This window comes from Rattus rattus, chromosome 1 (genome assembly GCF_011064425.1).
Source record: "Rattus rattus isolate New Zealand chromosome 1, Rrattus_CSIRO_v1, whole genome shotgun sequence".
Taxonomy (NCBI): domain Eukaryota; kingdom Metazoa; phylum Chordata; class Mammalia; order Rodentia; family Muridae; genus Rattus; species Rattus rattus.
Genome location: NC_046154.1, coordinates 38802585 through 38820601, shown reverse-complemented (window position 1 = coordinate 38820601; position 18017 = coordinate 38802585). Strand labels below are relative to the sequence as shown.

Genomic DNA, 18017 nt, shown 5'->3' with positions numbered 1-18017 from the left:
ACTAATTTTCATACACATCCTCTGTCTCCTCAAGAGCACATGCCTCTAGGCAGCCATCTGTGGGGTTCGCTGACGTGTTTACTCTGAACTCTCGGATGGTGACTGCCACATGGCAGGCTCTCATCAGATACCAGAGAAGTGGATGAAACATAATATTCTGTGAGATAAAATAGGCAAAATTGAAGCGGCCTCATGGCTTGTTGTGAGGATTACATGAAATAATAGACTTTGGGTACCTGGCATAGTGGGACCATCTCGCCTCTTGCAGGATGGGTACCGCTGGCTTCTGAAGGAATTATTTTCAGCGGAGACCTAAGAAAATGAGGAGTGCATGGGTTTGGGTGGGTGGAGAGATGGAGAAGATCTGGGTGGGAGGAGTTGGGGGAGAGGATCAGAATATACCGTGTGGAAAAAAATTTCTTTGCAATTAAAATAAAATGAAAAGAAAAAAGAGGGGTAATCCAGGTAGATGGGAAGAATGCTTGTAGAAAGACCTGGAGCTGCGTGGATGGGCAGGTCAAACATTCAGAGAACTGGTTTGGGGCTGGAATAGTTTTGCCTAGTGCGTGCAAGAACCATCTGCAACACTGCACACACACACAATAAAGGGATTTATCTTTTGTCATGGTTGGGAAACAGGGTTAAGGGAGAAGGAAGATTAGGCCAAAGGCTAGATCCTTCAGGCCTGGAAAACGAGGGAGTTACAGGTGACCCTGAGGACTTGGTGGGCCTCTTCAGTCAGGTCTACCTGGTATGATCATTTTGGTTGCCATGTTGAGTGAGTTGGTTCGGACAGGCCTGGGAACAACATTAGCAGGCACGACACGTGGGGAGGAATGGTTCAGGGTTCAGCATGGCGGCTCATGCTTGTAACCCCAGAGTTCAGGAACAGTATACCATGAGCTAGCCTGAGCTACAGGGTGAGTGGGACTCTTGTCTCAAGTTGGAGGGCCTAGTATATGGCTTGGGTCAGGAGCAATGGGAACGTAGACACACAGACAGGTAGGAGAGACCACATGGACAGGGTTGGTGGTGGAATGAGGGAGTACAGGAGAGATCGAGGATTAGCAAATGTGGTGCCTGGGGTGCTAGACTCTGTACTGGGAGACCCCGGAGGAGCAGGCCTGAGGGTATAAACTACGTGGGCAGGAGAAGGGTGTGGCTTGCTTGGTAGAGTGCTTGCCTGGAAGCCAGGAAGCTAGAGATGGTAGTTACAGCCCTGTGATCTCTGCAATTTGGGAGGTGGAGGCAGGAGGATCAGAGGTTCATCTTAATCTACATGAATTTGAAGTCTGAACTATGAGACCCTACCTTTCAAAAAAAAAAAAATGGGCATAGCGGTGCGCACATCTTTAATCTCAGAACTCAGGAGGCAGAAGCAGGCAGATCTTGGAGTTTGGAGCCAGTCTGGTCTATACAGTGAGTTCCAGGCCTGGCCAGCCAAAGCGACAGTCTCAAAAGTAGAAACCAGCCAACGCGAAATACAGCGGAGACTTGATACTGTTGGGGATGGAGAAGATGCTGAAACACCAGTGGTGTGTGGGTCCTAACTCTGGTCCTAACCTGCCGCTTGGTCTCTTTCATGGAAGCCCTTGCTGGTGAAGGATTCCCTGATCTGAAGAGATCCCTGTGGTTCAGGTAGGCCTATAGAGCACAAGTGCTGAGCCTGTGTGTATGGTGGGGGCAGGTCTGCATGCTGGCATTTCTCAAGAGTTTACTGGTGTCTACTCTTCCCTAGGCAATATCTCATGGTTTAATCTTTGATTTAGCAAGTAATTCTTCAAATGTCATCCCCTCAGAAACCTTGGGATGCTAGTTACCCTTCTCTGAATACAAAAGAGTTGGGTACTAAACTATGGGTGGGATTCGAGGAGGGGCTGGTTCTGGGCCTTGGTCATTCAAATCCCCTGGGGTGATGGTCGTGGGACTGATAACCGTGAGGTCCCTCTACTCCTTTGAGCCAGGACAATACAAGTCGGCAGGCACACCACATTCTTTTCAAGTTCGTCTGGCCCCACCCATCCCCTTCCAGCCTGTAGGGTCTCAGTGCACTTGGAACTTCCTACTTAAGGCCTAGGCTTCCAGTGCTTTGCATCCGTCCTTCCTCCCACTAGGAACTCTCTTCCCCTCTTAGAACTAACTTCTACTCACCCTCTAAAAACACTGAACACAGCAGTCGCCTCCTTTAGGCCTTCCCCAAGGCCACAGTGAATCCTCGAGGACTCTTGCTGCATGTGACTTAGGTTCTCTTCCGGTTTGTCCAGGATGCCAGGGTCAGGCAGAGCCTTCTGACCACCAGGGTCAAGGCTGCAGGGTCAGTGAACCCTCCTTGACTGCCTATGTCCAACATCCACATGGCAAGAGCTACGAGATTTCTTACTAACCAATGCCCACACGGTCCTTTTCTAAGTCCACACACAGGGTTCTCCCATTCCTTAGGGAGACAATGAAGGAGATGAGGGTCTGAGAGCCCCTCCCAACAGCCACAGGTGGTTCCATCATCCGTTCAGGTAGCCTGGGCGGGAACCATCCCGTCCTAGGCACTCAGGTTGGGCCTCATTGCCCTGTTGGAATGGACTCCTCGGAACCCACCCTAAAGACGCAGACTTAAGATACCGACTACACCCTAGATACAGGAGCTGAGACAGAGGCCCGGTGTGTAAGAAATCTGATTATTCAAATTTATTACCATCAAGAAGTATGCAATGATGCTGTAGTTTTCCTTAACAAATAGAAAACAGACTGTGTACAACAGTGAACTCTACAGCACTAGCGTCCACAAGGTAAAAATGAATGTCTCATCCAACACCACCAACCCCCGACCGTCGATCTCCGCTTAGCCTAGCTATATCTGAGGACGTCCACATCGAGTCCCTCGGCTAAAACAGCTATGCACCCTTTCCCGCCCCCACTTACTACCTAGATAGTGCTGCCCAGAGGAAGAGACCCTCTCCCTGCCCCTCAGCAAGCTGAGATAAGAGGACTGAGTAGAGTACCATGGATACAAGTCCAGTAGTCTTGCCACATTGGTTTGTGAGGGCGACTTGAAGGAGTGGGAAGGGCGAGTCATGGGGGATTTGAAGACAGCTGCAAACCAGGAGAGAAAGCATCTGTCCCGCTGAGGACAGACATGTGCTACCAGGCCCACTGGCCTAGACCTGAAGGGCCAGCCACGCCCCCGCTTGGCCCTGAGGTGTGTGGGGCGTGGCACAGGCCCTCACCTGTGCCATTCAGTTACCGAGGTGGCCAGAACCCACAGCTTACAAACACCTGCCACACTGCACCGCTGGGGATGACAGCAAGACTCTGTGGGCCCACGACGAGCCCCAGGCACATTGAGTTGCCTCCCACTTCGGAGCAGAAGGAGAGGCCAGGGGATGAATCTTTATTTCTTTTTTTAAAAAAAAATATTTTTATGTTTTTTTTTTTTTAATTTTTGTTTTTTTGAACCTTTGCAAACACGATGGTGACGAGGAACGCCTTGCCAGGCTCCCCCCAGACACGTCTGTGGTTGTAGGCTATGAATGTTAAATGCACACTGGGGATGTGTTTCCTATCGCCTCCCCGCCCACCACTGTCTGTGGGGCCTAAAAAAAGGCTCTCAAGGAAAAACAAAACCTAAAACAAAATAAAGTGTTTCCCTGCATTTGGCTGGAATAGGATCTCCTCTGAAAGGCTGGAGGACAGCAGGAGTCTCAGCTGCCTCCCGGGCCACAGCCGACTTGCTCAGGCAGGGCCCTAGCTCTGCTCGAGGAAGGAAGGCGTGTACTGTGTCCTTCCGCAGAAGTTGTACAAGGATCCAACGTGAACTCAAAAAGGAAAACAAGTAAGTCCCAACTCCACAGCAGCCCCATCTGCAGTGAAAGACCTGCAAAAGGAAAGTCGGAGGAAGAGGCTAGGACCCCGCAGTCTACCCCGCCTAAATGTATAAAACGTGGGGGGCTCTGCCCCCTTTCCCACCCCATGAGAAGCATGAGAATCGCGGAGCTGAACAGAGAGCTTGAAGCGGGGCTCCACTTGGGCCCGGTGGACGAGGGCCCAGAGCCAGGCTGCCAGTCCGCCTACTTGCCCAGGTGTTCTGGGCTCTCTGACTGGTGTGGCAATGTTCCCGAAATGCTGTGATCCCAGTGGGCTGTGCTCTGCCGGCAACAGCATCCGTGCAGGAGGGCTGGACGATGGTCGGTATGGCTCAGAGGAGCTGGGTCCCCTCCGGAGCCCCTCAGGGGAGCGGCGGAGGAGAGGGGAGCAGTAGTTACGTTGCATAGTGATCAAAGCTGCCGAGGTATTCCAGGGCCGCACGGTAGCACAGCTGGTATTGGTCCTTTGAGAAAGAGGGGGAGGGGTGCCCATCAGTGGGAACCAATAGCTATTCCAAACAGAAGGGCACTCACACTGCAGCCGGTGGCCACAGACATGGCCTCTGTCGGCTAAGAGAAGATGCTGGACACGGAGAGCTGCCCAGCTACTCTCCAGTTGAAGCCGCAAAGGCCCATTTTTTCCTTTTCCCTCTCCCAGGCCTGTGTCCACCTCTGCTTCTCAAACCACATTTGTCTGTCCCCAGACTCATACATCTCACACAGACTGCTATGTCTAACCCTACCCCAAAGGCAGCCCCGCACACCAGAGCTCAGGAAGGGGTTACCAAATGAACACAGCTCACTCTCCTCTCCCCTGCATGTCAAGCAGGACAAGTAATACCACACGGCTGGAACGTGAACCAACACACGTGGGCCGGCTGCATATGCAGCTGTGGGCTGTAGGGAAGAAACTAGGGTCCTTCACTCCGGTCTGCATACCTCTGTCTGCACCATTGCAGGGCGCTGTGTGCGGAGGGTCTTCACGGTCTGGAACATGTCAACCACGCCCTCGTACCGCATGCGCTCCAGGACAATGCTCAGGGTGATAAACACCCCTGTGCGGCCCACACCAGCACTGCTCAGAGAATGGCTGTGTCAGGAGGCCTGCTCACCTCACACAGGGGCCTTCGGGACCTCCGCCCACCCCATCCCCCACGGGGACGTCCCACCTGCAGTGTACTGTGATGGGCCCATCCTGTCCAAACTGCTCCTTTGTCTTGTGCACCTGCCCGATGAAGTCGATGAAGCCTTCCCCTGTCTTGGGTACTCCTTGCTCTGGCCAGTCTGTAAACTGGAACTGTCGGATTGTCCTTGACTGCCCATCCTGAGGAAGAAGGTCAGGGGTCAGAATTAAGGTTTGTATGTTGGGGAGTAGGCTCTAAACCAGGAGCACAACCACACAGGGACGCACTCTCAGAGGTAACACATATGACTCGGATGGCGCAAGGGACACATTTCTGTGCAGTCTTTGGCCAACACTCACCCGGGCATCTGTGACTTTGAATTCACGCAGGATATACTGGGGCATGTTGTACTCAGCCATCGGGTCAACGACAAAGTATTGATAGCGAGCAGAGCGCTCTGCCGGCCAGTACTGGTGACATTTCTCCTGTGGACAGAACACCAGGCACCGCCCACGATCAGGTGGGACGGCCAGGCGAAGAGAATGCCACGTTTCAGAGGACTCTGGGACAGGATGCCTCAGGTGTAGGTAAGAGTCTGAGGCTATGCTGATGGGTAAGCGGGGTATGAGAGCAGAGAGTAGTAAAAAAGGCCCGTCCTTCCCAAGGGTAGCCGGTGTCCTCCCTGGTAGGAGAGGGGCCCTAGGGGAGGGGGTGGGCTCACCCTGCCCATCTCCCGAAGCTTCGTCAGCATGACGATGATGGTGGAATTGTGCTCCCATAACATGCGCCAGAAGTCCTCGGTGCTCTCGGCCAGAGGCCCCTGTGTAGCTATGTAGGCCTTCTGCTGTCTGGGTGAATAAGACTTGACATGCTGGAGGTGCTGCTGCCCCCGCGATCCCGACACCGCCTAGCTCCTTAGGACCCTGCTCAGAGAGCAGCACTCCTCCAGGAAGCCCTCACTGCTGTACCCGACTCGCTCTGATCTTTTTGAATTAGCTCTTACTCTCCCAACCCGAAGCAGACCAAGGTACCAAAGGGCATGGTGGGGCAGGGAGGAGCATGCCGACCTGTAGCCATCTAGAAAGCTGGCATTGATGTAGTCAGAGCCCTCCACACCACGGATGGGTTGCAGGCACACTCGAGTCAGCTCATAGGGCATGATGTTCACCAGGCGGTTCTTGAACTTGTTGCAGGGCAGGTTGGCACTAATGAAGCGAGACGTGTGGGCCTTGGAGTTGGCCAGCAACTGTGAGGAGGAAGGGTTCTGTCAGGCCTGGCTTCCTGCAAAGAGACCTTCCCACGACCAAGTCCAGGACCATGGAGTCAAGCAGGCCCCCGAGTCCCACCTTGAACTCAAGCTCCATGGCAGTGACACTCTCCCCGGGAGGCACTTGGCCTAGCTTCTGGATGTGGGCATAGAGGTTGCGAGCAAGCACCTCAGTGTGTCCGCACATGGCAGCCTCTAACAGTGCCTCGTGGATGAACACATACTGGTCCTCTGTCTGCACCATGTAGTTCCTTTGCGAGCGCATGCACGTCACGTGGCCGTAGATGTCAACTGTCTTCTCGTGCTTCATACGCTCCAGCATTGCGTCGATGACAATGAAGCAGCCCGTGCGGCCCACACCAGCACTGAGGACAAGAGCAGAGCTTGGGGCAGGGGTCTCCTCATCTCCCACCCTCCCCTCGGGTGGCTCTGTACTCTCACCTGCAATGTACCACCATGGGTCCTGCATCTAGCGGGTTACAGGCCTTGACCCGTCTCAGGAAGGCCAAGATGGGAGTGGGGTACTCAGGAACCCCATGGTCTGGCCAGGCCATGAACTGGAACTGACGCAACTCACGCTTCTCACTGGAGCCGCTCTGGGGAACAGGCAATGGAGATGAGGAGGTTTGCCTGCCACAGACCCAGGGAAGGGGCCAGACTACCCACTCTCAAGTGACACTTAGAAGCCACACCAGACAGTCACCTAACACAGGCTGTGAGAGCCCCTCATACACCTCCCAGGCCCTGACTCAAGGCTGCCCTCTGCCAGCCCATAACACTCAGGCTACAACCTAAGAGGTGGACGAGTGCTTGGGCACTCAAGGCCTCACCTTATGGAGTGCGAAGGTGCGCATGGTGTAGGTGGCCAACTCCACAGTGTCCACCAGGGTCACCTGAATGAGGCCATAGGTCTCAGTGCCACGGGCTGGCCAATACTGATCACACTTCACCTGGAGGGAGATGGGCAGGACAGGGACAAGGTCCAGGTGACAATGTTGTAGGAAGTCCAAAGGCTCAAGCAGACAGAGGCAGGGGAAAGGTCCAGCTTAACTGGCAGGCCCCAGCTCTGAATTCTCACCTTCCCTCTTCCTCCCCAAGCCTCACCACACTAAGCTACCACCCTTGCCCTCACTGGCTGAAGGAGGACCATAATTGAAAATTATTTATTCAACACCAGATCGCAGCAGGCGCATTTTCTGCCAAATTGACCCATAACATTTATGCCCTGTTTTCAAGCTCTGTAAATTTTATGTTCCAGTCGATGCTTCGCAGTGCAAAAGCAGACACCAGGAGCGCCTTCCACTAATTAACTTAGATGTGTGAACACCCCAGGAGTATTCTGGCATCTGGGGAACATGTGAACACCCCAGAAACTGGGGAACATATTAGCATTCCAGAAAATGACAGCATTTGGTGAAACATATTAACATCCCGGGAACCCATAGACACCTGGGGAACACGCTACATTACATCCCAGCAGTTCCCCTGTATCTAGGGAATGAGACAATACTCCAGAATACCACAGCCCTTGGGGAGTCCCATGAAAACATTCACAGGAGGTGGCACCCAGCGTCACCAAGTCCTTTCCCATCCATCCCCCTTACCCGGGATTTCTCCTCTAGCCTGGTCATCATGACCACCGTGGCTGTACGCTGTTCCCACACCATCCTCCAGAAATCGCCCATGGTCTCAGGCAGCGGACCCTGTGTGGCGATGTAGGCATTCTGCTTTCGGTAGCCATCAATGTAGTTGGCATTGATATAGTCACTCCCAGGAACACCTATAGATGCGAAGGGATGTGAGAGTGTTATCCGTTATGCTAGGCCCCGGGGCCAGCCCACCATGCCTCAGAGCAGGGCAGAGGAGAGCAAAGGGCAAGGGGGCAATTTGCCCCAGGCTCACCATCAATGGAGGTGAGGAGGACTCGAGAGTGGTCATAGGCAATGACGTTTGCATAGCGGTTCTTGGGCTTGTTCACCTCTGAGTTGGAATTCTCCCACGTGAACTGCTGTCCAGGGTCAATGGACTGCCAGAAATGGAAAAAACAGGGAAAGTGAGGGACAAGTCAAGGGAGGCCTACCCATGATGCTTTGCAGCCGAGTAACATCTACACCGCCCAGCCATTCGGCTGACACATCCCAAGTGAAAGGAGACAAATTGAGGATTCAAACTTCCACAGCAGCCCCTTGCAGATCAGATGAGGACCGGGTGGGTCATGGGACAGGCCCCGCATGCAACTGGTGGGATGAGACGATGATGTGGCCGCGTAGGCCATGCTGGAGACTGTCTAAGGCTCCAGGTCCATGCACCATGCTGCCCAGCTCTCTTCCCCATCTCTGGTTTTCCTATTCTGCCTGTTCCCTTGTTCCCTTCCCTGCCCTTCCTGCGGGTAGGACCTAAGCTCCTCCGAATCTCCAACCTGGCTCTCTTTGCACTCTACATCTTCACTGCTCAGGAAACGTTTTGTTTGTTTGTTTGGACAGGGTCTCATGTATACCTGGCTAGGTTTGAACTACCTACCTACTTTGCAGCTAAGGATGGCTCCGAAGTTCTCAACTTTCTATTTCCAAGTTGTGCATGGGTGAGTGGTGTGTGCTACCCCGTTTATGTGATGCTGGGGGTCAATCCAGGGCTCTGCAAATTCTAGGCAAGTATTCTACCAAATAAGTTACATCCACAGCCCGTTCACAAGTTTTTCCTTTCTCTCTTTTTTAAAATGCATGTGTGTATACATATGGTGTGTACACCTGTGTGGTGGACAACCCTACCAACACCCTCTGCCTTCGAGCCAGGACTTCTCAGTGGCCTACAGCTCACCAAGTAAGCCAGGTTGGCTAGCCAGTCGTACCATGGTGGCTTCTGTCTCTGCTTCCCCAGTCTGGGTTTACAAGTGCCTGTTTTACACCTGTGATCTTCACCTTTTGTGGGTGTTTCACTGTCTGAACCACTCCCATTAGCCACCCCACCCCATTCACAGGACTCTTCTGCTTAGATGCCAGGGCTGCCCCTACTGTCCTGCAGGCCCCTAGACAGCTTCATGCACAAGCCTCTACCCCAGGTCTTTTAAAGGTCAGCTCATCCGTTTCCTGTCACAGCTCTGCTGTGACCTCCCTCTCAGTGGACAGCACCAATCACCCAGGAAGGCCAGTCAGGTTTGAAGTCCATCTTAGAAACTCCCCAAGGCCCCTCCCACTGCTTACCACACCCCACACTCCCTTCCTCTGCTCTTCTCAACTTACTGCTGCTGCCTTCAGCTAGCAACTAGCTCTGCTTGGTACCTCCAGGCCTCTTGCCCTACTCCAACCCACTCTGTCCTTCAGCCAGAACAGTCTTTCAAAAAATGCAGATCTGAGTATCAAATTCCTGCTCAAAAGCCTCCCATGCTCTTGCCTGGCTCAGGGCACAAAAATGCTAACAGCTACATTTCTGTGTGAGCTCATGGTGTGCCCAGCATTGTTCTAAGCAGCTGTGTGCATTTCTCCATCTCTTACTCAAGACAGGTGTGAGTTATTATCCTTACTTTGTGGATGGACAGAATCAACATCTATATCACAGTCTCCTCCATTTTGGTCCCAGATTCATTATACTCTAAGGAGGCTGGCTCACCACTTCTGTGAGGGCTCACCCACCGGACACACCCACCATCGTGTTTGCTATATGATTTCAGAGCATGTTTTCAGAACCACATACTCACAGCACCGATCAATGCTCTGCCTGGGTTTCCCAGTGTCTGTGTCCCAAGGCCATTTGTCTTTACAGGCCCAACACTTAGCACAAGGACTGGCACACAGTTAGATGCTAGCAATGTCTGACTAATGACTTACGGACCATGAAAGAGAAAGTTACGGGAGAGCCCACATTAGATCTGGAGGCTTCGAGGGCGAAGAGGGTCCTTTAAGGAATGGAGGGCAGGTGGAAAGTGATGGCTGTGAGCAGGGGCCCTGGGTGCCAAGGTAGGCACAGCTTTATCGCAAAGATGGCAAGGTATGGGGCAGGACAAAGGTCAATTCTGGTAAAAAAAACAAGGAAGGCCTCGTTGGCCAGAAGCCAAGCTAGATGCAGGATGCCTGGGTGACAGGCTCTGCCTCTACAACAGAGATGGCATCGATGCTGTGCAGAGACATGCTCATCCGTCTACCTGCCAAGCTCAATTTTCTTCTTTGGAAGCCTGGCCTATTGCCTTCAGGATCTACCTGGCCCATTGCCCTTAGAAGGGCAACTCCGGCACCCAGGGATATATCCCCCAAACAGAACTCAAGAGTGGTGGACACCTGACTAAGAGAGCAAACCCCTGGGTCCAGATGAACGCATCCATCCATCATCTGCCCAGCAGTCATCCTCCGAGGCCTTTGCCAAGTGCTGGCGAAAGAGCGGCAGACATAGCAGAGAGACAAAGAAAGGGGGCCTCCTTATCACTTCCTCTCTAACAAGGCTCCCCTGACTCAACTGTTCCTGACACAAGAGCTGTGGGTGGGACAGGCACTCACTGACCCTGAAGTCTAAGCTCCCAGCACACAGAGGTCAAGGCCAGAGTGAGGCAAACACCTGAAGGGCATCTTGACTCCCCGTCTATGGTCACGGGTGGGAGGATGGAAGCCGGGCTAAGGACAGCCTTCCTGCCCCTCATTGACAATGGTTACTACAGGGAGGCTCAGTAGCTGTTATGCAAGCCTGCCTAACGTTAGATATTATAGGCACTGTTACTACATCAGTGTCTGTTTCTGTAGGCATAGAGACATTTGTCTGGACACCTAGCACATGTCCCGGGGTGACCACCAGAGGGCTATGGTGAGTCTGTGAGCTGAGCCCAGCACCTGAGAAGGCTAGTTCCCTAATTGAACTTTGCTACTGATCTCCCTGGCCCACCTTCTAATATCCCCAGCTGGAACCTAGGACTTGGGTAGACTGAGGACACACAGTGGGAGTGGTGGATGTCTCACCTCATACTCCTGGGAGAACTTGAGCCCATCATTGGCTTTGAGACGCTCAATATTGTCTGCCAGGTCAGTGATGGGGATGGGCGGGTGGTCTCGCATACCTAGGGGAGGTGGAGACACACACACAAGGTGGCATTAGTGCAAGTTCTGAGCAGGGTGGTAGAGACAGCCCAAAGCGTGTGTGAACATGTGTGAACACGTGTGACCATGAAGTACTCGGCACTGGTGGCATGGAGACAACAGCACATGCGGCGGCAGCGACAGGGATGGAGAATGCACAGTGGCGGGACATCGGGGAAGGCAGAGGGAGGTGTGTGTACAGTGAGCGCACGGAAGCATGTCCAGATGATCTGGTGCTGCATGGGGACCACAGGGCTCTCTGCTTGCCAGGTCTGCCTAAGAGAAACAAGAGGCCTCTTCCCTTGAAGCCGGGGCTGCAAGCTCAGGGACGTGGCGGCAGCAGACAGGTTGGAAGCTGGGCTCTTACCACACCTGTCTGAGACGGACCCTCCCGCCCCTCATTGACGCCAGTGACCCTGGGAGATTTGGTGACCCTGTCATCCCGGGCACCAAGTGAGTGGGTGGAATGGTCATGGGGTGCAAAGACAATGGCAGAGTGGCACAGAAGTAGGGGGAGAACCAGAGATGGGGAAGAAGACACAGAGAACAGGACAGAGGCACACAGAGGGTCAGACTGAGACCTGAGGTGGCAGGGACAGGGAGATAGGGTGGGAGAGAGGACAATGGAGGAAGCCATGTGGGCACAGGAGGGGACAGAGATGGGAGACAGACAGGAGAGGGGAGAATAAAGGCAAGGGGAAAAGAGAATGGGGTGAGACGTATGGAAGTAGGCGAGTGGAGACACACTGAAGCCAAAGTGTCCCCAAACGAGGGAACTTTGAAAACTAACTTGAGATATTCGGGCAACTGGGGGCACTGGAACCTGCAGAGAAAACAAACCAAGAAAACAATGGGACAGGAGCAGAGCTCAGGAACCCTCTTCTGGTCACCTGGTTCTGCCATGTACAACACTGCAGGGGCTGTAGATGAAGGGCAAGAGGACGGGGCACAGACGGAAATACGGAACAGGTGCCTTAAAGCTCACTGTCTTCCAGTAACGAGACTCCCAAACGCCATAGGTCTGGGTGGCCTCTTGAGACTTTATAATAAACAGTCCAACCCGGCCCTCAGCCCCTCAAAATCTGACCTTGGTCGTTTTCACATAGTCTCCACAATGGAAATGAAAACTCTTTTTGAGAAACCTCACGTTCCTCTCTTTCTTGGGGATGTCATGAAACAGTGGTATCCTCACACACTGATAATTGAGGGCTCTGCATCCCCTTCGCTGCCCTTGAACCCACGGAAATACTACACCACCCTGCTCTATGGGTGCCCTTCTCCCCCTCGGAGCCTTGACCACTGCCTGATCCTTGGCACCGCCATACTGGCGGCCTCATGCTGAGGTGAGCAGAGTTCAGACCCAAAGGCCTACTGCCACTTGGACATCTCTACAGCAGCCTCTGCACCTTCGTGTGAGCTCAGCTCACCTTCTGCCTTACCACCTTCAGCTTCCCAGAGCCTGTTCTTTTCCTGCCCTCACTTTCCTACCACTTAACTGCCCGACTTCTTCTTGCCATGGGCCACTCTCCACAGAAGCAGTCAGCGGTATTCTTACAGCAGCCCTGCTGCTCCTCTGATGAAGACCTTCAGCTCCCTTGGTTGGTCAGGATAAAGTCTAAGCTGCTCAGCCTGCCGGTCAAAGTCCTGATCAAGAAGACCTCTGCTCAGCCCCAGTGACCTCTCAGCTCCAACACTGCAGAAATACCCTAAGGGTCTTAACTTGATGCACACGCTGTGCTTCCATTTAGAGTCATCTCCAACCTAACTTCCTGTATGGTGCCCATGAAGGAGGCACCCCCTGAGAGCAGTCTCCTCTAGCACCACGCTGACGCTTGCCTTCCTCACAGATCCACTCACTGGTTACGACAGCTTGCTGGGTCCACAGGGCACACTTTCTCAAGTCACATGTCTTTGGAACTCAGTCACCATGCTGTAAGGAAGTCCAGGCTACACCAAGAGGCTAGTTCATCAACTATCTCCCCCTACCACCTGAACACCCCACCCTGGGGTTGGCAAACGTTCACTACAAAAGGCCAGAAAACAAATACTTTAGGCTCGCAGACATCCAGGGTCTCTTCTACCTTCTATCTGTCAACTGACCATTGTAGTGCAAACATCCCCAGAGATGACTGGATGTAGTGGTGTGCTGGGCAAACTTTATTTATAAAAGCAGACGGTGGGCTGTATTTGGCTCCAGGCTGTAACTTGCTAGCCCAACTTTAAATGACGCTAGTTCCCAGCTTTCGAATCTTCCAGCTGAGGGCCTGGGCATTCTAGAATAGACACTGATCCTACCGTGTCCTGTCTGAATTCCTGACTCATAAAAACTGTGAGAGAGAATACGTAATTACTGTTGTTTTAAGCCCCAGAGTTAAGGGTAATTTGATGTGCAGTGATAACCGGCTCACACATCCAAACTCTCTGTGTGCACACATTACTTCACTCGCTCATTCCACGGTTGTGTGCTCACAGGTATCCACCCAGAATCTACCACACGATAAATACAAGGACGAGGCTGAATGAGTCAGGGCCTGGAGCTACGGCTGCAGAGACTGTCGGTCTCCGAGAGACATCTCTGGGGTGTAGGGAAGGAGTGATAGTCCAGGTGGAAGGAACGGTCTGAAGTCACACAAGAGCAGCCCAGGTGAAGGGACAGATAATTGAGCCTGGAGCTTGGGAACCCACATCCTTGCACAGTGAATCTGAAATAGCCTTTGGAAGGGCCAGGTGTGAGCCCCTCATCCACCATTCTGTCTGCTCCAGCTTCTTACTTCTAACACAGTGCATGTGCGTGCGTGTGCGTGCGTGTAAGGCCCGAGAGCAGATATAGAGACTGACCACTTGTGCCAGAGATGCTGGCTTCAAGAGGTCTCTTAGAGTCCCTATTCAGAGACTGGAGACACACAGGGGACCTCTGTTGTCTCTAGAAGATTCCTAGCCTGTCCTATTGGATGTGGATGCCTCTGTCATGTCAATCCAAAGGGAACAAAAGAAGGAGAGAGGCAGCCGGAAGCAAGCACACAGTAAGGCCTTTTGGTGGGAGAGCCCAGTGGCCTTCGGGACTGAGCTGGAGGCCAAGAGGCTGAGGGATCAGCCTTACCTGGGGTCTGGTAGTTAAGCCTTCGCATCTCCACAGGGTCAGAAGAGTGGGCCAACAGGGAGTCCTTCAGCCCAATTGACTGCTCATCCTTTGACGACGGGGAATGTGTTCTCTTCCTAAAGAAGAAAGACGACGCGAGTGAAAACTTGGGAACACACGCAGCTCCCACGGCCACAGATGTCTTCCCACCACCCCATCTTATCCTGGGATCTCTGGGCGTGAGCCAGGGGCAGAGCAGCGTCGACATGAGAGAACACGGGGTAGGGATGGGGCAGGGAGACAGCAGGTGTGGAGTGGGCATGGGAGCAGCGCAGCGAGGCAGGAAGGGCAGAGAGGCTGGTGGTTCCGCTGGGCAGGAGGCAGATCGCTGCTGGGCAGTGACTGCCGTCCTTAAGTCGATCACAGCTGAGGCAGCAGAAGCCACCGAGAAAAACATGCACTGGCACATAAAACACACAAACATCACAAGGGATTGGGTCCCAGCTGCCTGGCTCTCAGGGCCAATGTCCAGAGCAGCAGGGGAAGGGCAGGAAGGCAGGGCCCTAGCCAGACAGAGTCCTCTCACTGGTGTCAGCTTGCCCATCTAAAAAGGACGGGGTCAGAGACAGACTACAGGGGACCGCCTGCAGTCCCTGCACAGGAGTGTATGGCGAGAACTTGGAAATAAACCCACACATGTGTGCATCGGGACATCTTTCCCTGCTGCTCTGCCGAGTGCAGAGATGGCCTCTTGTAGGAATTAGGTTGGAGAAACGGGAGCCTAAGGAGGGTTCTGGAGAGCTCTGTGGACTCAGGGAAGCAATGAGGGCTGCAGCGTGCACATGCTCCCGGGAGGAGCATCTCCTGCGGAAGGTACGGAGTTGGACTAACAGGAGCGTGACAGAGCCTGCCCCTTGTGCCCATGAGGCTCATCGGGAACTGGAGAGCCCACTGTGCCGAGCAGGCAGGCACCTTGCTGACTAAAGCCACAGGCTAAGAGGGTTCGGTCAGAGCTCCACCCCTCCCTGCCGGCCCGCACGGGGGTAAGTAGAGGGGAGGCGTGTACAGAGAAGGAATGACTCCTACCTTTCTTGTTTACTAGGTCCCGAGAGACAGGCAAGGACAGAAGAAAGGAATGGTCACTGTCGCTGCTGAGCACTCAGCCCTCACATGTCAAGGGAGGTGTGGGACCCTGACAAGGCGCCCAAATGACGACCTCGGGAGCTCACCTCTATGTACAGACATTAGAACCCAAGTAGGGATGTCGAGGGTAAGTGGGTGGAGGGACACTCTCTAGTGCCCCTGCGAGAGGAAGGAGAGAACTTGCCAGAAGGACTATGGCATGGTCCAGACAGGGGCAGGGGAATGGCAGGGAAGTGGTTCCTCCATGAGATGACACATCACACATAGAACAGGACATGTCCAACAGCCAGCCATGTGCCGGCTGCTGGGGGCTCAGTACAAGCAGCTAAGGCCCAGCACGTGTGCAGCAGGGCACTCTGGGGTGGATGAGGGGCTGTACAAAGACGGGACCAGGAGCCAGAGGTCTCTGAAGCACCAGAAACTAGAAGAATGAGGAGTGAACAGCTGCCAAGTGAGGGGGTGTTGGGGATGGGGCGGGGGTGGACCACTGCAGAGCAGAGGCCAAGGGACCGTATTTATTTGGTGTAATGATGTCACGGGAGATGCTAAAGACACAATTAACCAGGCATTTCAAGTGTCAGGCTCAAAGGTTAGGCTTTTAAAAAAAAAACCAAACTTTTAAGGTTTTGTGGTACTGGGGATTGAACCCAGGACTTTGTGCATGCAAAGGCTGGCACTCCACACTGAGCCATAGCTCCGCACCTTTCAAAAACAAAAAGATTTTTTTCTGAGAAAGGATTAAATAAGTCACCCATTTTAGCCCCCAAATCCTGCTACCTCAGTTTCCAAAGTAGCATGGGAGACAGAGGCAGACAGATCCCTGTGAGTCCGAAGTCAGCCCGGTCTACACTCTAGGGATGCCAAGGCTATACAGTAAGACCCTGTCTTAAAAATCAGGAAAAAAAAAAAAATTGGGTATGGCCAAATAAAACATCTGGAAGCAGCTAGGAAGCAGCGAGGGCAGCGGGGCACCTCCAAGGACAGGTGTTAGCCACGGCTGTAACGGGTCTTTAGTAAATGTCTGCTGTGTAAATAAATACTCATGGGGAGGTGGGCCTAAGGAGAGGAGGCCAGATAGCCAGCCAGGACATGGTGGCAGCAGGAGACTGGGACGCAGTGACTACTGAAAACTGAAGATGAGACAGACATGCTCACACGCACAGAGACAAACGGACATGCCTCTGGACACACATGGTTCACCTCAGCCCTTCTTCATAAAGGCAGACCTGCACAGACGTGCACACACACAGAACCGCTGTTTCTGTCCATCCTGGCTTCCCACTGCACCCAGGGGCCAGGTTAAGATGGCCCCACTTAACACTGCACCAGAGAGTCCCAGAGGGGCAAGGGGCAGCTCTGCCCCCCAGAGCCGGGCGCAGCACTCACCTCTTGAATAGGAGGATAGCGATGACAATGAGTATGATGAGAATGACTGCCAGGACAGGGCCTGTCACCCACAGCATCTCGGGCTCCTCCTGCTGCTGGGCTGGTGTCACCTGGACTACGATCTCGTCCGAGTAGGGGCTGGAGGCATAGCGCTTCTGTGGTCCAGTGAAGCAACAGCAAGGGCTATGAGCACAGCAAGAAAGCCCCCGCCCTCACCGATCACCCCCACAAGGGACACTGAGACCGGGATCATGGGGCTGGCCCAGGCTCTAACATCCTGTAAGACCGACTTGTAGCAGGTCACAGGACTGGGTTATCGAGGCCATGTGAGCTCTGGTCTTCATATCCTGAGGCCTAGTCCCATGGGATACCTAGTATAGGTCTCGGTCCTCAGGGTTGTCCTAGCCCTAGGATGTGGGAGTCTCAGGATAATGCAGACCTGGGGACTCTAAGGTCTGAGATGGCCTAGTCCTGGATTAAGCCTGGGGTCTCAGGGTTCTGCGAGTCATGCCAGCTCAAGCCAACCTGGTCCATGGGTTCCTTGAGGGAGGCGAGCACAAAGCACTGGTAACTCAGATCCGGAGACAGGGGCCGGTTGTAGAAGCCACGGTAGTTCTTCTTGTCCCCCAGGGTGAAGGTCTCAGGGAGCTCGTCCACTTGAGCTGCCACGTAAGGCTTCAGCCGCTCTGCTTGGCGCCGACGCCTCCGCTGTTTCTCCTCACCCTGCTCGATGGCCTCCAGAAGCTGGCAGAGCAGAGCACAGTCACACAAGGCCTGGGAGCATACTGTCCCTGGGGCATTAGCTACTGAGGCTGACATAGGGACTCCCTCTCCTTAAGGGACCCCCATGGGCCTGCCTGGCCATGACTGTTACAGGACACTTCCTGACATCACAGCCAGACCCTCCTGGTAGCCTGTAAGGAAGGGCCTCACGAATAACCTCATCCTAACCAGAGAAAGCGGTTTCCCCACGAGCTGTGAGGAGGAAACAGGTGACTTCATGAGTTCAGGAGAACTTAGGCTTAAGGTACGAGCCTTCTGTGAGCTCTACATCACAGGCCTCTCTGCGGTCCACAGGGCTCAGGACACTGAGAGCTGCCGCCA

General features: G+C 53.6%; 1 protein-coding gene across 14 annotated transcripts in view; it reads right to left on the bottom strand.

The window, feature by feature from the left end:
* Positions 1–2651: 2651 nt before the first annotated feature.
* Positions 2652–18017, bottom strand: part of Ptprf (protein tyrosine phosphatase receptor type F) — a 68503-nt gene continuing 53137 nt past the window's right edge. For 8 of the 14 annotated variants that reach the window (XM_032899258.1, XM_032899310.1, XM_032899264.1 and 5 more), the window contains 16 exons: positions 17439–17657; positions 16914–17068; positions 14406–14521; positions 12096–12128; positions 11189–11286; positions 8151–8274; positions 7853–8028; positions 7079–7198; positions 6690–6844; positions 6328–6613; positions 6049–6227; positions 5703–5829; positions 5341–5466; positions 5027–5181; positions 4797–4932; positions 2652–4321 (listed from right to left, as the gene is read on the bottom strand). In XM_032899258.1, the coding sequence (XP_032755149.1) occupies positions 4253–4321; positions 4797–4932; positions 5027–5181; positions 5341–5466; positions 5703–5829; positions 6049–6227; positions 6328–6613; positions 6690–6844; positions 7079–7198; positions 7853–8028; positions 8151–8274; positions 11189–11286; positions 12096–12128; positions 14406–14521; positions 16914–17068; positions 17439–17657 (2274 nt within the window). In that variant the 3' untranslated portion in view covers positions 2652–4252. The remainder of the gene's footprint in view (positions 4322–4796; positions 4933–5026; positions 5182–5340; positions 5467–5702; positions 5830–6048; positions 6228–6327; positions 6614–6689; positions 6845–7078; positions 7199–7852; positions 8029–8150; positions 8275–11188; positions 11287–12095; positions 12129–14405; positions 14522–16913; positions 17069–17438; positions 17658–18017) is intronic. The other 6 variants (XM_032899270.1, XM_032899287.1, XM_032899283.1 and 3 more) reach the window with 1 other exon arrangement.